Source organism: Mastomys coucha, unplaced genomic scaffold, assembly GCF_008632895.1.
Source record: "Mastomys coucha isolate ucsf_1 unplaced genomic scaffold, UCSF_Mcou_1 pScaffold22, whole genome shotgun sequence".
Classification (NCBI taxonomy): Eukaryota; Metazoa; Chordata; class Mammalia; order Rodentia; family Muridae; genus Mastomys; species Mastomys coucha.
Window position 1 is genome coordinate 116,861,907 of NW_022196905.1, and position 22,860 is coordinate 116,884,766.

The 22,860-nt window shown below is 51.9% G+C and overlaps 2 protein-coding genes and 1 long non-coding RNA gene across 5 annotated transcripts in view; 2 read left to right on the forward strand and 1 right to left on the reverse strand.

The window, feature by feature from the left end:
• Rhof (ras homolog family member F, filopodia associated) overlaps positions 1-13,067 on the reverse strand; it is a 15,344-nt gene extending 2,277 nt beyond the window's left edge. The window contains exons 1-3 of the mRNA XM_031337808.1: positions 12,443-13,067; positions 12,078-12,165; positions 57-166 (exon numbers count right to left, since the gene is read on the reverse strand). Coding sequence (XP_031193668.1) covers positions 57-166; positions 12,078-12,165; positions 12,443-12,580 — 336 coding nt within the window. The 5' untranslated portion in view covers positions 12,581-13,067. The remainder of the gene's footprint in view (positions 1-56; positions 167-12,077; positions 12,166-12,442) is intronic.
• Positions 11,766-15,345, forward strand: LOC116068386. The gene is made up of 2 exons (XR_004109569.1): positions 11,766-11,845; positions 13,047-15,345. It is a non-coding gene; the product is annotated as an uncharacterized LOC116068386 (long non-coding RNA).
• Positions 15,346-16,986: 1,641 nt separating this feature from the next.
• Setd1b (SET domain containing 1B, histone lysine methyltransferase) overlaps positions 16,987-22,860 on the forward strand; it is a 30,535-nt gene continuing 24,661 nt past the window's right edge. The window contains exon 1 of one of the 3 annotated variants that reach the window (XM_031337806.1): positions 16,987-17,122. The gene's annotated coding sequence lies outside the window, so the exon portion shown is untranslated. Of the gene's footprint in view, positions 17,123-22,136; positions 22,263-22,288; positions 22,537-22,860 lie in introns of those variants that run through there. The other 2 variants (XM_031337804.1, XM_031337803.1) reach the window with 2 other exon arrangements.

A 22,860-nucleotide genomic window follows, 5' to 3' on the forward strand; every position in this document is an offset into this window, starting at 1 on the left:
CAGGGCAAGGAGCTGAGCAAGGAGCTGAGCCCTCCCTCGGGGAGGTAGCACAGTACCTTAATGAGGACGTTGTCGTAACTGGTGGGGTTCATGACATCATAGCAGATGAGAACGAGGTGTGTGTTCTGGTAGGACAGGGGCCGCAGCCGATCATAGTCTTCCTGCCCTGAAATCGGGGCGGAGGGAGTGTCAGAGGCATGAATCCCTGGCTGCCTAGGGTCCCTGTCTGGGTTCTGATGGCGGGGTGGCCTGGGTGGGGGGCTGGTTTCCTCGTTTATTTTGTTTTGTTTTGTTTTTTTTTTGTTGTTGTTGTTTTGTTTTTTCGAGACAGGGTTTTTCTGTAGCCCTGGCTGTCCTGGAACTCACTCTGTAGACCAGGCTGGCCTCGAACTCAGAAATCCGCCTGCCTCTGCCTCCCAAGTGCTGGGATTAAAGGTGTGTGCCACCACTGCCCAGCCAATAAATAAATCTTTGGGCTGGAATGAGCTGGGCCTGGAGTGAGCAGAGGTCCTAAATTCAATTCCCAGCAACCACATGATGGCTCATAACCATCTGTACAGCTACAGTGTACTCATATACATAAAATAAATAAACAAATCTTAAAACAAAAGAAAACTACCTCGGTGAGGATGGAACACTTTTAAGACTCACTGGTGACCCTCAGCCACCTCTGCACAATGCGATGTCCTCCTACTACAGGGAACATGGAGGTCCAGGAGCCCCCATCCTGCCCTGGTCCCATATTTCTGGGTGGTGCCAGCCTGCCCTCCAGTCAGTCTCTCGTTCGTAACAGGCACAGGTCCCCTCTCACCTGCCTGTTTTACCCTCTACCAGCTGCACCAGAGCCAGGTCAGACACAAGTTCATACCTTAGTTGTGCTCTTCACTTACTATGTGGCCTTCACTCAGACACGTCATCTGTGGAGCCCGAGCCTCCACAGACAACATTGACATCTTTTCATTTTTTTCTTTCTTTTTTACTTATTTCTGAATTTTAAATTTTTATTAGTTACTTGAGAAATTCTTTATTATACTTTTGGTTAGTTAAAGCAGTTTTTTTTTTTCATTTAAAAATTCTCTCCGCCTTCCTACTCACGCAAACAAAAGCTTAATACAACAACCAACACCCCCCCAAATCAAGAAAAAAAAATAAAGCCACGCCCTCCCACATCTACCCAAGTAAAAGCACAGAAAACCCCCCGTGGAGTCCATTAGATCCTGAACACAAGGCCTGTCCCGCAGTGACTGGCAGACTGGTGCCACTGTATTGTAGAAAACAGATTGCCCCCCTCTACCAGGTGTGAGTGCCAGTTCAGTTGTTAACCTTTAACCCTAGTGACTAGGTTCCATTCATTCTCTTTTGTATTGTTTTAATTGATTTATTGGGGCTGGAGGATGGCTCAGCAATTAAGCACTTGCTATTCTTCCAGAGGACCCAGGTTCTGTTCCCGGCACCGACATGAAGGCTCACAACTCTCCATTACTCAACTTTCAGAGGATCTAAAACCCCATTCTTGATGTCTACGGGCTACTAGACACATATGTGCAGGCAAAACACTGATACATATAAATCTAAATAATTTTTTAAAAAATTTTTTACTTATATGGGTGCACTGTAGCTGTCTTTAGACACACCAGAAGAGGGCACCAAATCCCTTTACAGATGGTTGTGAGCCACCATGTGGTGGCTGCGAATTGAACTCAGGACCTTTGGAAGAGCAGTCAGTGCTCTTAACCGCTGAACTATCTCTCCAGCCACCCTAAAAAATTTTTCCCCACCGCCACCCTAAACAATTTTTAAAGTGAATTTATTTTGGGGGCTAAAGAGATGGCTCAGCGGTTAAGAGCACTGGATACTTTAACAGAAAGGATTCTGGTTCAATACCTAGCACCTAACTTTTAAAATTGATTTATTTCATGTATATGAATGTGGGTGGTGGTTGGTGCATGCCTTCAGTCCCAGCACTTGGGAAGCAGAGGCAGGTGGATCTCTGTGAGTTCAAGGCCAGCCAGGTCTACAGAGGTAGTTCCAAAACACCCAGGGCTATACAGAGAAACCCTGTCTCGAAAAACCAAAAAAAAAAAAAAAAAAAAGAAATTTATGGGGCTGGTGAAATAGCTCAGCTGTTAAAAACACTGGCATGTGTGTGTGTGTGTGTGTGTGAATGAGTGCTTTGCTTGAATGTATGTCTGTGAATCACATACATGCAGTGCCATCAGAGTCCAGAAGAGGGCATCGGATCCCCTGGACTGGAGTTACAGACAGTTGTGAGCCATCATGTGAGAACTGAACCTGGATCCTCTGGAAGAGCTGCCGGTGCTCTCAATCACTGAGCCATCTCTCCAGCCCATTTCATTGTTTTTTTTTGTTGGTGGTCTCACTATGTGAGCTTTGGCTGGACTCTAATTCCTGTCTCTGCCCCTGAAGCGCTGAGATTAAAGGCATGTGCTACCCATGTGTGCCTGCGTGCATGTATGTGTGTGTATATTTTAGGGATTTGACACAGGGTTTCTTTTGTATTGCCCTGGCTCTCCTGGAACTCGCTTGCTCTGGCTGGCCCCTAGAATTAGAGTTATAGAAAATTGTGAGCTGCCATGTGGGTATTGGGAGGTAAACCTGGGTCCTTTATAAGAGCAGCAAGTGCTCTTAACCACACCTTTCTCTGCCTTGTAAGCGCTGGGAGTGGGCCACCACTGCCTAGCTGTGTGTATTGGTTTTTTGGGTTTTTGTTTTATTTTGTTTTTTTTTTTTTTTTTGAGATATATTGCATGTATCCCATGCTGGTCCAGAACTCCAGACCCATCTGCTTCCAACTTCTAAGTGTTGGCACATGCCAGCCCACCCAACGTGGGATATGAACAAGTAATAAAACCTACTCTATGGGGCTGGCGAGATGGCTCAGCGGGTAAGAGCACTGACTGCTCTTCCAAAGGTCCTGAGTTCGGATCCCAGAAACCACATGTGGCTCACAACCACCTGTAATGAGATCTGACACCGTCTTTGGGTGCGTCTGAAGACAGCTACAGTGTATTACACCTGGGCGGGATGGAGCAGGGCTGGATGGAACAGGGCCAGAGTGAGCGGGACCATCCTGAGTTCAATTCCCAGCAGCCACATGATGGCTCACAGCCATCTGTATAGCTACAGTGAACTCATACACATAAAAAATAAATACATCTTTAAAAAAAAAACCTGCCCTGTGGGGTGCCACCGGCCAATATCCCTCTAATGTGTAGTTTATCTGAGTATGCATGGGCCATCACGTGACAGTTGAGCCAGGGAAACGACTTATGCCGTCCTTTTGCCCAAGTACTCTCAAAGTGGGAGAAGTGACCTCAACTGCAGCCTCCCTCCTCGCTACAACCAGGAGACACCCTTTGTGGTGCAGTTACCCCATCTAGGACCCCAACAGTCTTCTCTTCAGACCTAGGAGCTATGGGAATTGTTTTCATTCAACCATCACAATGGGCATGCGTGTTTTGCCTATGTGTATGTACGTGCATTGTGTGTGTTCCTGGCATATTGGATCACCTGGAACTAGAATTACAGTTGGTTGAGCCAGCATGTGGGTACGGAAAACCTAAACTTAGTTCTCTGCAAGAGCATCCAGTCCTCCAAACTGCTGAGCAGTCTCTCCAACCCCAATGTATGCTTTTTTTTAAGATTTATTTTTTGATTTATGTGTATGTGTGTGTATGGGTTTTTTTGTTTTGTTTTGTTTTGTTTTGTTTGTTTTTTTTCCGAGACAGGGTTTCTCTGTGTAGCCCTGGCTGTCCTGGAACTCACTCTGTAGACCAGGCTGGCCTCGAACTCAGAAATCCGCCTGCCTCTGCCTCCCAAGTGCTGGGATTAAAGGCGTGCGCCACCACTGCCTGGCTTGTGTGTATGTTATAAAATGTTTTTCTTACATGTACTTCTGTGCAAGGTGTACATGCAGTGCCTACAGAGGCCACTAGAGGACGTCACATCCTCTAGAATTAGAGTTCTAGAAAACTGTGAGCTGCCGTGTGGGTACTGGGATGTAAACCTGGGTCCTTTATAAGAGCAGCAAGTGCTCTTAACCACTGAGCCATCTCTTAGCTCCTAGGTTTTTTGTTTTTTTTTTTGTTTGTTTGTTTGGTTTTTTTTTGGTGTTTTCGAGACAGGGTTTCTCTGTGTATCCCTGGCTGTCCTGGAACTCACTCTGTAGACCAGGCTGGCCTCGAACTCAGAAATCCGCCTGCCTCTGCCTCCCTAGTGCTGGGATTAAAGGCATGTGCCACCACCACCCGGCGCGCTCCTAGGTTTTTAAGTGTTTGCCTATTCATCATCAAGGGTTCTTTTGAGGGGCAGGAGAGATGGCTCAACTGTTAGGAGTACTTGCTGCTCTTTATCTGCTTTGGGTCCCAGCTCACCAGTGCCTGAAACTCCAGCTCCTGGAGATCCAATATCATCTTCTGAGCTTTAAGAGGTACTTGCACTCATTTGCACATACCCACATAGAAATACATATGCATACACACATACACGATAAAAATTAATTTAAAATAAAAAAGTACTTGCCACTCTTAAAAAGAACCCAAGTTCTGTACCCAGTACTCACCTGGCTCAGTCATCTGTAACTCTAGTTCCAGAGAATCTGATTCCCTCTTCTGACCTCCTATAAGCACCTGCCACACATGTACTGCACATACATACATACAGGTAAACATATACATAAACATACTTCTTAAAAAGAAAAGATACCTTTGCCAGGCAGAGGTGATGCACATTTTTTTGAGCTCCAGGCCAGCCTGGTCTACAGAGTGAGTTCCAGGACAGCCAGGGCTACACAGAGAAACCCTGTCTCAACCCCCCAACATATGCCCTTAATTACAACTCAACATGAAAGGGAAAATATAAATACAGTCAACCTTGTGTCTTTGGATTCTGTAAGCACAGAAACAACCTCAGATAGAAACAATCAGAAAGAAACATATCAGTACTGAACAAATAGAGACTTCTCGTCACCTTTCCCTAAATAATCCAGGTAGCAACGGATTTGCACAGCACTGATACTGTATCATGAGTAGCCCAGGGTAACTGAAAGGATATGGAACGAGGTTGCGCCTTACTGAGGATGGCTTACCACCTTGTGTATGGATCGGATTTGAGTCTCCGGGGGATTTTCCTATCAAGGGAGGTGTGGTGGGGGTCTGGGAACCCACTCTGTGAGTACAGAGGAATGACTGTGGGTACATTTCCTATACTAAGGGCTCAGTTTACGGAAGAGAAGCAACTTACCCAAAGCCACAGAGCGAGGTGTCAGCTCCAAACCAACCCCCATTCTAAGTGGAATTAATACAAACTAACAGCTCTTATTCTGTGTCAGGTAAAGAAAGGATCTAGGCCTCTAAAATTGTAGGTGGGGGGTGGGGTGATGTCTGGTGTAACAAACACACTCTCTTCCAAAAAATCTGTCTAGAGCAGTGGTTCTCAACCTTCCTAAAGCTGCGACCCTTCAATACAGCTCTTCATGTTGTGGTGATTCCCCCAACTATAAATGTATTTTCATTGCAACTTCATAAAGCTGTAATTTTGATACTGTTATGAGTCACCACTGTAAATATCTGATATGCAGGATGTCTGATGTGACCTGAAATGAAGGGACATTTCATGCCCCCCAAAGGGGTCACGACCCACAGGTTGAGAACCACTGGTCGAGATTTCCACCAACAGTTGTAAAATGAGGTCTGGACTGGTTAGGGTTTTCTTTCTCTGCATGCCTCTGAGGGGCCCTCCCTGCTCTCAGCATGTCTTCCAAGTGTGTCCCATTCGGCTTGTTCCAGACAGGTTCTGTAGCGCAGACCCGTTTCCTGTCTCATGGGTAAACAAGGCACACTTGTTTTGCACTCGCATGTTTCCTTGGTGGCGCGCGCCTTTAATCCCAGCACTTGGGAGGCAGAGGCAGGTGGATTTCTGAGTTCGAGGTCAGCATGGTCTACAGAGTGAGTTCCAGGACAGCCAGGGCTACTCAGAGAAACCCTGTCTCGAAAAACCAAAAAAAAAAAAAAAAAAAAAAAATCCTGGCCCCCGCCTGGGGCACAGTCGGGAAATAGTGGCTAATCGCTGGCTTGCTTCCCGTTGAAGTGGCAGCAGAGATGAGGGCCAAGATGTGTGGGGCTGAATAACTACATACAACTCCACTATTACATTAAAGAGAGATCTGGGTGGAAGTGGGCGGAGTCAGGCTGCTGTGGGTTGGAGGAAGTCGGACCTCAGTGGGCTCTCACACCCTGCTGTTGCCGTTCCTTCTTCCAGAATGTTCTCTGGTCAGGTTGCAGCTGGCTAGTTCTCTCTCCCTCCTTACCACTGGGTCTAAGCAGAAATGTCACCTCCTCCAGGAAACCTTTCTTGACCACCCTGAACCAAGGGCGCCTAGGTATCCGTTTGTCCCATAACAAAGGTTCTCTTTTGCTTTTGCCTCAGGGTACATCTCACTATCTGAAGCCACCTGCCACGGTATTCTTAAGACTTTTGTTCCCTTCGAAGGTAGGGGGTCCATTGCTCACCTCTTGAAAGTCAGGTGAGCACAACAGAAATTCAGCGAGCAAAGGGGATAAAGCTAAGTCCATCCGGGTGCCCACACAGCCCCTTGGCGCTGGGTTTCTGCTGTGCTAATTCAAGCAGCACCCAGGAGGTGACTCAGGAGAGCAAGTTTGTCAAGGTCACAGTTGGGCACTCTGTAAACTGCAGCACCAAACAGCTTTGTCCCCACTGCCAAGGTCAGCTGCCGGCCCGCCCAGCTGTTCTAAAAGCACCCCTCGTGTCCACAATGGCACCCCCCCCAGGACTGAACCCCACATTCAGCTTTCTTCTCTGTGAAATGGAGCTGTAAAAACAGGAGAGGCTTGCCGATTACAGAGATGCTGACTGATAGTAATATTCATCTGTGAATGCCCACCCTGTTCAAGATGCTTTTTAAAATAAATTTAATTTTTATAAATGCATGTGTCAATAAAGCGATCTATGCACTTGAGAATGTGGGTGCCCATGGGAGTCCAGGGGTACTGGCTCTCCTAAAGCTGGACTGACAGGCAGTGGTGAGCCATTTGGCACGGGTGCTGTGAGCAGGCTCCGGTTATCGACCATGCAGTACACACTCCAAATCACTGAGCTGTCTCCACACACACAATTTATCAGGCAAATCTAGCATTCCGCACAACAGCCATACAAGTTAGGCACTCGGTACTCGGCACTCGATGCCTTCTAGCCAGAAAAAGACAAAACACAGACAACTGAAATGACCTACCCTACACAGCTAGTCAGAGTCTGTGATAAAAGGTTGTTTTACTTTGTCCAGCCTACCCCCAGAAGGTAGGGAAAGAGCTTCATTCTATACACCTGTAACGGCTAATCTAGGCTGTCAACTTGCCACATCTGAGAAGAACCTCAATTAACACTTGCCTACATCAGATTGGCCTGCGGGCACGTCTGGGGTGCGTTATCTTGATTGCTAATTGTGGAGGTGGGATAAACACACTTTGGGTGGTGCCACTCCTGAGTGGTGGTCCTGGGTTATTTAAGAAAGGTAGCAGAGGGGCTGGCGAGATGGCGTAGCGGGTAAGAGCACTGACTGCTCTTCCAAAGGTCCTGAGTTCAAATCCCAGCAACCACAACCACCCGTAATGAGATATGACGCCCTTTTCTGGTGTGTCTAAAGTCAGCTACAGTGTACTTATATATAATAATAAATAAATCTTTAAGAAAGGTAGCAGAGCCGGGCGGTGGTGGCGCACGCCTTTAATCCCAGCACTTGGGGAGGCAGAGGCAGGCGGATTTCTGAGTTCAAGGCCAGCCTGGTCTACAGAGTGAGTTCCAGGACAGCCAGGGCTACACAGAGAAACCCTGTCTCAAAAACAAAACAAAAACAAACAAGCAAACAAAAAGCAAGGCAGCAGAGCAAACCAGTAGGTAGTACGCCTCTGTGCTCTCTGGCTCAGTTCCTGCTTCTCTGTTGGTGTTTCTCAACCAGTGTGTTGCGACCCCTTTGGGGGTTGACCAACCCTTTCACAGATCACATATCGGATATCCGGCATATCAGATATATCTATGTTACGATTTATAACAGTAGCAAAATTATAATTATGAAGCAGCCATGAAATAATGTTATGGTTAGGGTTCACCACCACATGAGGAACTGTGTTCAACGGTGGCCGCGTTAGGAAAGCTGAGATCCACAATGCTAGGTTCTGTCTAGAGTTCCTGCACCCTTTCTTCCCACAGAGTTGCTTTTGATAAGTGTTTTTGCTACAGCTGCAGTACACTAAATTAGGACAACACCCCAGCCCTGACAAGGTTGCTGAGGAAAACTGTGGCACCAACAGCTGTCTCATGAAAGAGGAGCCTCAGGGAGGGGATGGAGAGACAGTTTAGACACTATTTCCTCCTCAGGCTTGATTCTGCCTGGCCTGACTTTTCTTAGGATTCAGTGTGGGTCTTTCACAAAGGTAAGGGCTGAGATGGCGCACGTCTTTAATCTCAGCACTTGGGAGGCAGAGGCAGCCGATCTTTGAATTCAAGGCCAGCCTGGTCTACAGAGTGAGTTCCAGGACAGCCAGGGCTACACAGAGAAACCCTGTCTCAAACAAACAACACAACACAACAAGGGCTGGAGAGCTGGCTCAGTGGTTAAGAGCACTGACCGCTCTTTCAGAGGTTCTGAGTTCAATTCCTAGCAACCACATGGTGGCTCACAACCATCTGTAATGGGGTCTGATGCCCTTTTCTGGTGTGTCTGAAGACACGTACAGTGTACTCATATACATATATGTAAATAATTTTTAAAAATTCCAACCAAACAAAGGAATGTAGGTACTGCCGCCCCGTGCTTCCCTGGAAGGAGTTGCATGAGGTGCAGCCTGCATCCTTCTTCATAAGCCTCAATTTTTTTCTTTTTTTTTTCTTTTTTTTCTTTTTTTTTTTTCGAGACAGGGTTTCTCTGGGGAAGGCTGTCACCCCACCTGACATATTTCCGGGACAGGACTCCTAAGTCCTTCAGCTGTGGTGGAGACTGGCCACCATGCTCCCCAAATCTGAGGGAGGGGCCTTTACACTGCAGGAGGTGAGCCATTTTGACCAAAAGTGTTTCGTAGAGAAGGGGTGTAGGCATGAGAAGGGGAAGCTGCTGAGGGAGGAACCCACTTTTACTCACTCGATTAGCCCACCCCCACCCCCAATCCTTTTCTTCCCCGGGGGACAGGAAGAGTCGGGGGAAGTCCCGGTCTGACCTTAGACCACAGGTCCCTGACTTGCTTTACTCTAGGATCCACAGCACCTCCCCGCCTTGTGCTGCCCTCGTCCACCCAGACACACTTTTCTCCTATTGATTCTCTTGCACACTACTCCCCAAGCTTCTTCGTCCCTCTGGTAATAGAGTGAGTGAGTGTCTTTGGGTGGTGTCTTGACAACCCCACCATGACACCACCCCTCTGCCCAGGAACCTCCCGGCCTCACCACAGCTTCCTGTCTGAAGCTGTCAGGGCTCAGGGGAGGCTATTGGAGCTGTGGGTGCTGCGGCCCCACCCCCCCCACCTCCTGAGCACCCAGTGCTCAGTAAAGGGCTGTGGTGTCTCTGCCTGCTTCCTCAGGATGGGGACACGTAACCAGGCAAGCCTTTCCTATGGGCCCCGTGGGCCTGGTGGATTTAGCATTCCATTTTGGGTTTAGAGAAAAAAATTCAACTTTTGGGGTCATTCCTGTCCCCGTCATTCTGATCACAGCTGACTGGGAGGGCAGGCTCCGCTCCCCAGTTCTAGAACTTTCTATAGCATTTACTAGGTTCATCTCTCATTCAGTCACTGCTCTCACCCCCTTAGCCCTCCCCTTTTCCCTAGTCTAGACAGTTACTGACCATCATTTTTCTCCCACATTAGCCCAAGACCCAGCCACAGGTGGAGCTGACTCATCCCCCCCATGATGAATTCATTTACTCCAGCGACATTTCTCGAGCCTTCCTCCTGACAGACAGTGCACACACGAGAGGAATGACCCAGCCTCACAAGCACACTGCTCACTGGCCAGGGAATTTCCTCCTACCGTTAGAATTTCCCCAGTCACAGAGGGACACTTTGAGAGCCCATCTAGATTCTCCATACCTTACAGAAGGAGCTGAGGCCAGAGCCGTGTTTGGTAGTGCATACCTCAGGACGCTGAGGCAGGAGGCTGGAGGGTCAGAGGGCAGCACAGGCTACTCAGGATGTTTTGAGGCTAGCCAGAGGAAGAGACCCTGTCTCAAACAACCACCCCCCTCAGATTAAGGGCTGGGGATGTAGCTCAGTGGTGGAGGTTAGCATATTAGCATGCACAAGAGTCTGATGTCCAGCCCCAGCAGGAGATAAAACAAAGACGTCTAAATAAGAGCATATGCTGAGCCACCCGAGAGCCAGCCCCTGAGCTGTGTATATGAAATTTGATTTAATTCCTTCGACTCTTAGCTCGGAGGAAGGATGAGGAGAATGAGACTCAGAAGCCCTCAAAGGCACAACCAGTGAAACCAAAAGTCAGAGTCTCCATCTGTTTCTAAGCACAGAGCAGAAGGCCACAGACAAAATCATTATCGTCCCAACCTCCTGATGATAGCCAGTGGGGTCTCCCTCCATCTCTCCACAGCCTCTTGGGACAAACTCCATCCTTCCACCCAGTAGCAGCTTTCTGAACCCTCACACGTCACAGCTGCCTGACATGTCTGCCAAGCATCTTTCTTTTTCCAAGAAATGCCTAAAACCATCTCTGTTCTGGACTGGTGCAGGGGAACTGGTGCAGAGTTCCCTGAACAGGGAACTCTGGGATGTGAGAAGGAAGGCTGAAGGCAGAGGGGGGGAAAAACAGACTCTCTGGCCTCTCCTGTGGGAAGGCATGCAGGGCCTCTGTTCTGCCAGAAGTGCCCCAAAGTGTGGCCAATGGTCCTGCCCCTTCCTGGTTCCTAATAAGAGGCTTGTGAAAGTGGGCTTTCCAGACAGGCTTTTACTGCTATCTAGGCCCCACCCCAGGAATTCCTTCCTCATACACCTGGGGTTGGAAGAGATGGGCGGGGGAGCCTCAGCAGGTCACTCAAGAGGGGTAGGGTGTCTCTCCAATATGCGGGATGAGATAAAGGCCTGGGGTGGCGACCATCCCCTTCTGATCTTCTCCGGGGAAAGGGTGGAGAGAGTACCTGGATTTGGGCTCCAACTAAGATGAGAGACTGTCACACACGTAGGGATGGACTCAGCAGGGAAGGGGCCCTCAATGACGTGGTTCCACCCGTCACTAAACACTGAGTCACAGAGCTGGGTGAGGCTCCACCTGGTCCAACCTTTACCCTGCAAAGCCTGATGACATCCCAAAGGGAACCCTCGATGTGGACTATGAGCAGAAGCTCCCTCTTGGAGGGGCTGGCAGTAGCAGAGAGAGCCTTATTTTGATCCAGACTTTCAGAGTCTTAGCTAAAGTTGTGTTTTTTCATAGTAAAAACAACAACAACAACAACAAAAATAAAAACAAAACCAAAAAAACAAGAAAACACAGAATAGACTGGAGCTCTAGGATCTCAGAAGCCTGGGGCACGGGGAAGAGAGGTACATTCACAGGACCTTGGAGTCCCAACACACACACCTGCCCAGCCTAGACGCAGAATCCTGGAGTCACGGCTCTCTGATCCAGACCTCACTAAGCCAAAATGACAGGGCCTAGAAACACAGCCCATTGGAATCCAAGCCCCAGGGGACTCAAAGCAAAGACCACGCGCGCAGCACCGTAAGTAACGAATTCTGCAGCCCCGGGGAGACAGAAGTACAGCCCACGTTTTCTAGAACCACAGGAGAGGAACAAAGCTGGGGAACGAATGGTACACAGAGCTGGCGGGGGGTGGGAGGAGAAGGGAGTTGGGGGAGGGGGCTCAGAGTTCACCTCACTCTTATCACCTCCACTGAAAGCTGAGATGGCTGAGGTCTCTCTTTGGCTTCCAGAGCACCCGGCAGGGACCTGGCACGTTAGGGTGTCGGGAAGGAAATGCCACCAGGAGACAGGGGAAACCTTGGGGATGACCACAGGGACCCTCTGGGCTCTGGTGCACTCACCAGCCGTGTCGTAGAGATTCAGGGTCACCTCCTTGTTGCCCACTGTCACACTAGCTGTGTACTTCTCAAACACCGACGGGGCATAGTGCTGCGGAGAGAGGGGGTCGGGTTGATCTTTTAAGAGGTGCATAGGAGGGCTACAATCCCAGACATATCCTTCCCCCACAACTGTCTAACACCCTCACTCCAACCAGCTCAGACCCGGCAAACCACTGGGCTCAGGAATTCTCAAAGGGCTGCCTGGAGGAGACATCTGAGACTCCATGGTCCAGGCTTGGGGCCCAGGGTCCAGGTTGGGGAAAACCCCTTGTTTCCTGTGGGTCCCAAGCCCATCCTCACCCCTTCTGCCACGAAGCGGGCCTTACCTCGGGAAATGAGCCTTGGCAATACACCATTAGCAGGGACGTCTTGCCGCAGCCGCCGTCACCTACGATCACTATCTTCAGCTCCTTCCTCGCCGAGCTGGGGGCGGCGGCTGGGGCCGGAGCACCCGGGGCGTCCATAGCCCGGAGCCCGCAGCGCTGGATGCTGCGCGCTGGCTAGAGCCCAGTTGAGCGACAGGGCAGGGGCGGGGCTACAGGGCTGGGCTACGAGGCTCCACCCACGGGCAGCTGGCACCACCTCTGCCAGGCAGCCTCCCAGGTTCACCTCCCTGTGTTAATTCTCCTCTGCTATGGTCCGGGGCCCTGGGTATTTTAATTTTGCAGTCCCAGGGGAAATGAAGGACCTGAAGAAATGGATGCTGAGCTGCAAGCGCAGTATATCCCCACCCCCTGCTTAGTAGATTCGTGGTTTCTGCCTCTTCACAGGGACAGCCTTTCGTTGGCAGGCTCCGCCTTCTAGCAGGGACCCTTTGATTGGCCAGTCCCACCCCCACAGAGATTTGTTGATTGGCGGGCTGTATCCTAGCACCCGGGTTCGCATCCAGCCCTTGCTGCTACTCGGCTGATACAGCCTATCTTCCCACAGGTTGTAGCCGTTGTCGTCCGGAGATGGTGCCAAAAAGTGGGTTGTGTGTGTCCACGTAGTCTGACCCTGGCCCTCGTCGGTGTGCAAATGCAGCAATTCTGCCCACCTGCCTGCCCTTCCCACCCATTCTGTTGGCGCGCACTGTGGAGCTATGGCGCCCCCTGCCTGTAAATGCCTTCTGCACTGACTTCTGGTCAACAGCCTGTTTTCAGGGCGGACTCAAAATACGCGGCTCAGAAGGGCGACCCCAAACAGGACCTGTCGCAAACGTGACAAGCCGAGTTGAGAATACCAGGCCCTTCCGTAAACTTTGGAAACTGACAATCCTTCTCACCACCAAGAAGTGTTCTGATGTCCTTCCTCTAGCCCGTCTTCATCCCAGGAGCTCCATTTCCATCCCCATTCAGATAGCTCTTGGCTAAGAGCTTAAAACAGGCCAAGTACTAGCAGCACAGCTGGTTCATGCCACTGTGACCAAGCCTTACTGTGTGCCGAGGGTTTGCTTCCAAAACCAGGCCAGTGGTCAAGCCGGAGGACCCCAGGAGACTGCCAGCAGTAGACAGACCCTGAGGATGCGTATAATCCTACTAGCATGAGTTCATTTCTTCAAAGAAGTGTTGGCAAGGCTCTTGCCCTGGGGCCTCACAATGCAGACTCCCGATTTTCAAGTTCTCAGCAAACATCAAGAAAATTTTACTTTGTGGAGTAACTACCAACCTCAGTTCTCGTTTCCCCGCCCCCTCCCTATTTGCTCCAGGACACGCGATACACGGCTCCACCACCAGAGGGCAGCAGCGACCGCCCGTGGAAACTCAAAAGGCAACCGGGACCGGGTGGGTGGAAACCTGAACCTATCTCCAGCTGTCAGAGAGGAGCCCCTCTTGTCACTGGATCAAGGGCGCCATAGACAAATGTTCAGCAACTCATTCGTTCCTTTTTTGCAACTTGTTTATTGAGAAACAACCATGTTCCTGCCTGTAAGGAGCTCAGTCTGGAGGAGGCAGTGTGTTGGGAGTTCCCGAGACCAGAGAGATCAATTTGGAGACTACAGCTGAGGGACCAGGAAGGTTGTGTTTGTTATACTGGGTACAGTTGCACAGACGGCGAGCCAATAGAGGCTGGAGGAGTGCTCAACTTGGGCAAATGTACCGCAGCTGGAAAACCTTCTTTAGGTTTTCAGTGATGATGAGGGAGACAGGCCCAAGTAGTTGTCAAGGTAACGGGCTAAATCAGGGAGGGCCTGAGTGCTGGTTGAAGGGGGCAGGAGAATAGCTGCAAAAGAGACACCACAGGATGCAAGAGAGTCCTGTCAAAACCAAGCAGGGGAGGAGAGGCTAGGGGTATCTCTTAGTGGCCATTGAAGATGGCCAAAAAAAAAAAAAAGGGAAGGGCAATTTCCATTGATATGCCAGAGGTGAGGTTTCTCAGGAGACTAGAGCAGGCTGCTCTATCGTGGAATAACAATCGCACAAAGAGAGGGAGGCTGAGAGGGAGACTTGGAGTCAGCGGGGCCCCACTTACCTTTGCAGGACCCCAGGTTTCTTCTCTCAGGCTTTGGCTTGGCTCTCGACCCAGAGACTGGCTGGCTGCGTTTGCCAGGGGGAGAATTCACTTCTAAGAAAAAGAACTTGTTCTACTCCATATAACCAAGAGAGGGCTCCTGGCTTCCCACAAGCTGCTGTGTGCGCTCCCTCTTCATCCTCGGTGACAGAGCCAGTCTGCAGGAAGCTGCACGGAGGAAATGACCAAAAGCAACTAGCTCTGGCTCGGGTGTGGGGCACACGGCCACCAGTTCCAGCCTGCCTACCCAACCCAGCCCCACCTCAGTGGGAGGCTGGCAGAGCCCCAGCAGTACCAGGCCTAGAGTGTCGGATTTGGACTCGGCTCTCCTGGTGATGGTGGGGCTGGAGCTGTAGCTAAAAATAGCCAGGAATCCAGCCAGCTGCTGTAGAGAGCCTCCTCAGAGGTCAAGCCAGGCCAAGCTGGCCCGGCTGAGGAGATACACACTCACTCACCCAGGGTGGCTTGCACCCTCATCTGCAAGATGTTCTGGGGGCCTGGGTCACTCTCGATTGTCCAGGAATTCCTGGAGAGCAGTGGAAAGCAAGAAATTTCTTTCACTGGTTCTTGCCTCAAAACCCCTCAGGGAGCCTCCAGGACTACAACACAGATCCCGGGGAGCAGAGGGTGACAGACTGTGGACTTTCAGGACAAAGTACAAATTTGGGGGGGGTGTGGAGGCTGCACCCACCAATCCCCTTCCCAGAGGCCCCATAAATCAATTATTGAGCTATCCAAATGCAGATGGTATGGATGATAAGAGGGGGAGATAAAGGCTCTAGCTAGAGCCATAAGATAAAGTAGAGGGGTGAAGCCAGGCTATCTTATCTACCGGGTTAGGCAGTCTCACTTGCTCCAGGTCTCAGCTGCTTAGCAGCTTTTGAGGGGACAAGCAGAGGATGGGCTAGTCATTTCTTGGAAGCCAGGTTGAAAAACCAGCTAACGCTGGTACAAAGGAGTGTAGCTACGGTTCCAACCTGTCACTAGGACTAGCCCGGACATGGCAAGACCCTCCTCCAGCAAACAAAAAAATTTTAGAAATACTTCAGAAGGTTTTTGTTCGACTTTCCCCTCCTGGTTTCCCAGCGGCAAGAACTTGTCTGAGGGCACGGAACAATCCGAGAAAACACTGGGGGCCGGAGAGCGGTGATGGCGGGTTCTGCGACCCATCTCGGTGGCTGTCTCCACTCAGTGAGTCTAAAAAGGTCATATTCCAAACTTGGGCTCCAGGCCAGGTGGAGGAGCCGGAAGGGGCGGGGACACTGGAATCTGTGTAGTAAAGCTAGTCCAGCCACCTCCCAGTTCAGGCAAGCCTTCCGCTGGCGTGGCCCTCTCTCGGGCGGCCAAAGCAGCTCCGCCCCAAGCTCAGTGGGTGACCAGGAGGCGGGGCACCCCTCAGGGCCAGGAACAACAGCAGGACAAACTGCCCCACCCTACAGCCCAGGAGGTGATAAGGGGGCCAAGAAAAGGAGAAAGGGAGGTGGAAAAAGCCTAAGTAGAGCCAGCCACAAGTTGGCCTGGTCACTTCCATCTTCCCCTTAACAAGTCACAGTTTAGCGCCTAATTGCTCCCTAAAGCCTGTAGCCCTCCAGGGTGCAGCTGACACAGGGAGACCTAAATCAATTAGTCTGAGGCTGGAGGAGATGAAGACCACCAGACCGAAGGACTCTAACCAGAAGACCAACTTGGGAAAGCGCTCTTCTCCCCGCCCCCCTTCTCAACAGGGGTGAGGAGTTCAGCCTTCCCAGCATACAGCCAGCTCATCCAAGGACTCGATGCCTGGCCCTCTGCACCAGCAGGAGCCACGGGATCATTGTGGTGCCTTCCTATACCAGACAGCTCTCTGGCAGTGATAAAGGCAGACAGCTGGCACGGGAGGGAGCCTAAAATAACCCAGACAGCTGGGCAAGGGGGTGTCATGGGCCCAGGCTCTGGGCTGAAAATCAAGACACCTGGAACCCTGTCCAGGCTCTGCCTGTGGTGGCCTCATAACCTTGGGTGAGACATTTCTTCACTTGGGGTTATTGGTGGGTGGCCCTTAAATCATGACCCAACCACAGAACAGCCCATTGAGCCCGGAACAGCCTGGACTCATACACTAGAAGAAAAACAGGGCTGGCTGCCTTCCCAAGCAAAGCCAGTTTTCTTTCTCCTTTGCCTGGAGGCTCCAGCACGTGCTTCAGGAAGTGGGCTGGCGGGGAGGAGCCCAGGAGACGGCCCAGCCCCCACCCGCGCAGCCAGCAGCCACTCCCAGCAACAATCCTTATCACAATGGAGGCCAACTGGCTGTGAGGTCAGAGCAGGCGTCTGGCCTCTTAAGCTCACCTAATTCCCCCTACCAACCTTTTCCAGCAGGTATTGTGGTCTTTTTAACCGGGGAAGGGGGAGAGAGACTGGTCCACAGCTACCAGACTTGAAGCATCCCTGACTAGGCACCAATATGCCTCCACAACAACAACTCAGGGAAGCCTTCCAGGCTCCCTAACTCACACGTCAGCACCCACTGTAGCGGTGAGGTGAGAAGAGACAAGAGGGAGGCCCAAATAGGGGAAACCAGCAGGATCCGCGGCACCTGCGGCCAAATGGCTTATCAAAGTAACACAACGAGAAACACAGTTGGGGGGGAAGGGGTCAGGAATCAAGAGCCACAGCAATTTCATTAGCGAAGCTTCCTGCCTGGGAGGAGGCAAGCCAACTGCTAGCCACCAAGCCGGGCAACATCCCAGGTGTCACCTAGTCGGGAAAGTCTGTCTAGAAACTTAAGAATATGTACTGCCTAAAAGAGAAACTCAGGAGACAGGTACCGTCGGGTTTAATGGATCCCACCACTGACTTCTGATGCCGGGGCATCTGGGGAGAGGCCCTGCTCGGAGACTACACGCAGACCTTGTTGACTACGTAAAATCATTACAGACAGGAAATGGGCCAGCCTACGTTCATGTCACATTCTAGAAACCAGGCTAGCGAAGCCTGGCCTACTGGAGAGCCAGGATCCGGGAAAGGGAGAAACCAAGGAAATCTTTTCTCTGGGGAAGCTGGCTCGCACTTCAGGTCTTTTAGTTTTTTGTTTATCCAGCAAACCAGATATCAGAAGGGGGCTCATTTGGTGGCAGCAGTCACTGTCTTCAGGAGCTTCCAGGGCCCTCCCACCCACCATAAAATACACCACTGGGAAATACTTCCTTAGTCCTTGCTCTAGTAAGCTGCTAAATTCGGCAGAGAATCGCCCGCCCTAAACGCCCGACAGCAGAAGCTGACAGGCGGGGCTGGATGGATCCAGCAGCAGGCCGCCCATTTCACACACACAACCGCCACATCAGCGTGGGGGAGGGGCTGCAGAACCAGCCCAGCGGGTTTGGGGATCCCGAGCCGCCCTTCGAAGGCCGCAGGTCAAAGCCCCCAGCAACAGTTCTCTGAACTTGGGAAAGGGCTCTTACACCTACCTTAGTGGGAAGGCTGGCAGTCAAACTAGGCCTGCTCCAGATGTCCAAAGGAACCAAGGACTGTCTACTGTGGGGATAACACAGACATTGCTCCGGTCTCCGGCCAAGACCTGTAAATTCGGACGATCTGTTAAGGGCACTTCCACAGTTTGTAGGTCAGAGAGAATGGATTGGCCAAATGCAAACCAACGGGGTCTACTAGATAGAAAGGGAGCCACAAAAAAAAAAAAAAAAAAAAAAAAAGGCTGTCCCCCTTTCCCAGCTGACAAGGCGGCCCTCACTCTGGAATGGGTGGGGGTGGGGTGAGGGTGGCTGAGTCACTAAAGTTCAGCCTGGGAGACGAGCAGCAGGCGACGACTCATCTGCATTTCCAAAGACCCGCCCTGTCCGCATCCCCTCCCCCAGGAAGGCCAGGATCTAAGGCTTTACCCTCGGGCACTATCACGGCGGGGGGGTGTGGGGGGGATCCCGAGGGGGAGGCCCCAATCGGGTTTCCCAGGCCCCAGCTCCCCCACCCCCTCCAAAACACACCACCAACCCACAGAGAGCTGGGTTAGAGGCTGGGCCCCTGGCGTCCAAGTGAAGGGACTCAGCCACTGCGGCGAAGGCCTTCTAACCCAAAGTGGGGACAAAAGGGGAGACCCGCCCCTCCGGCTCCATAATCAAAGGACCACTGGGGGAGGCCAGGGGTGGGTCTCCTGAAGCCAAGTGGGCAGGGAAGGAAGGCCTAAGCAGCTTCTTAGCCCTTGGCTAGCTACTGGCTCCTGTTCCGAGGCCTCATGCCCGAGTGGGCCTTGGGAGTCCGGGGCTGCCACGGAGATCGGGGTCCTCAGCCCGCCTCTAGCGGCTCGCCCCATCCGGCCTCGGCTACCCCTGCAGCCACCACTGCCTGAGCCGCGCCCGGGAGGGGGTGCGGGTGGAGAGAGTGCGGGAATTATGGTTGCGCGACGCCCCCCGAGGCCTAAGGCCCCCCGAGACCTGTCACCAGGATCGCGGGCGCCGTGCCTTGCAAGCTCTTAGGGCCCGGGACTGCCTCCCGGCTCCTAGCGACAGCCGGGGAAAAGCGGGATGGCGGAAGGAAGGAAGGAGGGAAGCCGGCCGCCATTAGCCATAGCAGTATTGAACGGCCGGGCGGTTTCAGCCTTGGCTCCAACCCGACCCAGCCCTCGGCTCGGCTCAAAAACCTGAAAATAAAACTCGTGTTTGGGAGGGAGGAGCGAGCGCGGCCCGGAGGACAAGCAACGCCGGGCTGCAGGCGGGAGAGATGCTGCGTCATGGTGCCAACATGGACGCCGGCCCTTTGTCCTTTTTCTCTTTGGAGGAGCAGGCAGCCCCGGAGCCCCGAGGAGCTGGCTTCCGGGTGCAGAAACACCCACAATCAAATGGGAACGAGACCTTAGGATGGGTGGGAAGGTTTCCTCGCTTTTTCAGCCCCTCCATCTCCAAAGCACTTCAATTTCTTCTCGGCCACCAAGGTTCAGACCTGAGGCGAGCCAAAGGAACTAGCGCAGGCAGCTCCATGGATGCCCCAGGGTACTGGGGACAGGCTCTCTTCGCCTTTGGGGCCAAAGAGTCTGGAGAGCCCTCGTCCCCTCACCCACCCCCTGCAAAGGGCTGCCAAACTCAGGCTCAAGAAACCCCAGCTCCCAATCGTCTGCAGCCCATGGCCTGCTCAATCAAGAGTTCCTCGAAGGGGGCAAAAGACACTTTAAATTTTTTTTTTTAGTTTTAGTTTTTTACTTACCCACTCAGCCCGGTGCCATGGAGTCTAGAAGAAAAAGCTAGGCGGTGTTTTTGGAGATGTTATTATAAAAATAACAGTTTTTTTTTGGGGGGGGGTGTTGTTTGGTTGTTTAGTTGGGGGAAAAAATCGGGGGTTATGGTGTCTCTTGTTACCTTTTTTTGTAAGTTACACTCGTGGCATTTCTGCTCCTTCCACGACTGCAAACTTTCCAGGGTTGGGCTGGCAAAAAGGCGGCTTCGCTGAGGACTGTTTACTGCTCTGGATTTACCAATGGTGTGATCGTCATTAAGAAACAAAAGGCGAAAACACAAAGTCAAATCAAACAAAAGGTAAAATAGCTCACCGGCCATCTCAACCGACATAGAAAATATCACCGAGCTAACGTAGGTGTTTAGCTTGAACCGCCTAGGGCTTGTTTTCCAGTTTTAATCTAGTTTCCTATGAAGGCTTTCAGTCTTTTTTTTTTTATACAAAAGGTCTTCCTTTCTCTCACCCTCCACCACCCCACACCCAAGTCGAGAAAAACCAACTGTTTTTCTTCAAATAGATCGATTTTCAAAGAAAGTGTACGAGCCACAGGGAAGAAATCTGAATATCAACTATGGCTTCAGACATTTTTTTCCCCCAAGAAGCTCGAAGCTAAAAATCGTAGCTTTATAGAAGCAAACGTCTAATAGCATTTTAACTGACTTACATCAGACAGAGACAAAGACACACATGCAGATGAAGGTTCCGAAAATTCAGGACATCTCAGGCGACAGTAACACGAAAACGGCAGTGCAGTAAGGACAGAATGGATTGGGTACTTACAATGTAAAAGGTTTTTAGAAAATTTAACAGTAACAACAGCTCACAGTTTTTTGTTATTGTTGCCGTTTTGCTACAACTATACATTTAAAACATTACCTTGTTAAAAATAGTTAATAAGATGGTCAGGCTTAAGTGTTTAATAGAGGAAACTATATTTAAAAATTTATTGTTCAGTCAAGAGAATACAGATTAAGACAGCTACAAGCTCTCCCCTCCACCCACCCGAGAAAAAGAGGAAAAAAAATTAAATATGTCATTTACTTAGGTTTTTTTGAATTCAAAACTGTTAACTGCTGACATTAATCGTGTGCTATGACCTAGTTATACAAGACAAAGATGGATTCCAAGTCATAAGGAAAAATCCAGATCTTTTTAAAAGCTCTTCTTCATTCTTCCAAGTGTGAGTCCTTTGGCAAATGTTAAACACATTCAGGCGTCCTGAACTGGATGGTGGAGTCAAAGGAAAAGCATTCCCCATTTGCAACAAAGGAAAAACCCACTTGGCCATTTAATTCCATTGCAGAAAAATGGCTCCCCTCATCTGTTGGCCTCTCCTTGGAGTCTGATGAAGGATGTTTTGAGATCAGCGTCTAATAACTCAAGCCCTATAGAAGCCGCGTGCTGATTGGCTGCCGCGCCCTGCCGCCCTGCTCCAGCCAATTACCTACCCACGGCCAAATTACAAACCCCGAAAAGAGCCCCAATATGAAATACACCACCACGAAGCCCCGGCGAGGCGGCTGCTTCGCCTCGGCAGCCCAAGAAGAGAGACCGAGGGGTCTGCAAACAGATCCACGCGAAAAGCTGGGGAAACCTCCGAGCTGAACTCACAAAATGGAAGCCGAGCGCTGATTGGCCGCCGCCACTCCCGGACCTTTAATAAAGAAAGGGGAAGGAAAATGATAAATGCAAAAAAGGGGACTCTCTGTCGCTGGTGGCTGGAGGAAGGAGGGAGGAAGAAGCATGTGTTCAAGACAATCACTGGCGCTCCCCTCCAAAAATAAAAACAGAAAGAAAAAAAATAAAAAAAATAAAAATAAAGAGCTATCTTCCCCGTTCAGGCGAGGGTTGTATCCTCCCAGGAATGTGAAGGCTAAGTGTGGTTCCAAATCCTGCTTTCCCCTCCCCAGCACAGCTCCAGGGAGGGAGGGGGCGTGCGGGCCGAAGAGGAAGCGGGATCGGAGATACCTCGATTGCAAACTCGTTTGGGGTCGACGTCTGCCTCCCTCCCCAGGCTGCTAGTAGTCGAACACACAATCACCCCCCCACTCGAAACCCAACCCTTTTCGCCGAGTCTCCACGCGTCCACCTTCGGTCTGGGCAGTTTGGAAACAGTTTGGGAGGCCCTGGGGGCGCACGCCGTGGAGTGTTCCGTAGCTAGAAGGGTAGCCCCAGCCGCGGGGGAGGTAGAAGCCGTGGAGACCCCCCTCTCCCCCGCCAGCCAAGCCCCCCACCTCAGTCCCAGCAGAATAAATAAATTAAAAGGCCTTCCCCCCGGGGAGGGGGGGAGGCAGTGTGGGAGCGCGCGAGTGAGGGGTGGGGGGCCGCTGGGGCCCGGGGCTTTGGCGGCGCAGCTGCCGCCGCCGGGAGAGTGCCTGGGGAAGCGGCGAGGAAGGCGAGGGGAGGAGGAAGAGGAGGAGGAGGAGGAAGAGGAGGAGGGTGAGCGCTCGGGTCGGGCTCCTTAGCGGTGTATTGTGGGATGTGCGGCTACTGGGAGCCGAGCCTCCGCCGCCAGCCGCCTCCCGGGCAGCAGCAGCAGCAGCAGCGGCAGCAGCGGCGGCGGCAGCAAGGGCAGCGGCAGCTCGGGGCCCGGCAGCCGCTAAGGCGGCGTCCCCCCCATCCCGGCCCCCGGTCCGGCCGCCCCGGCCTCGGCTCCCGCGGGGGACACCATGTACTGGCTGGCGGCGCAGGGAGGCCGGCGCCCGGCGGGGATGTAAGCGCGGCTGGAGAGGGAAGAGAGAGGCCGCGGTCAGAACAGCCGGGCGGCCCGAGCCCCCGGCCCCCGCCCCGGCGGGCGACGCCAGGCCTGCCGCGCGCCCCGCGCCCGAGCCGGGCCGAGCGCCACGCTGGGCGGCCGGCGGCACCATGGGCCGGAGCCCGCGTCCTCCGTGCGCCCCGGACCGCGCCAGCCCGCAGCGGGGGCCCCGGGCAGCCCCTCGCTGCCAGCCGGAGACGGTGGCCGAGCGGGCGGGCGCGTAAACCCTCCGGAAAAGGGTTTATTCTCTCGCTCCATTCTTAGATTTTTTTTTTCGGGGGG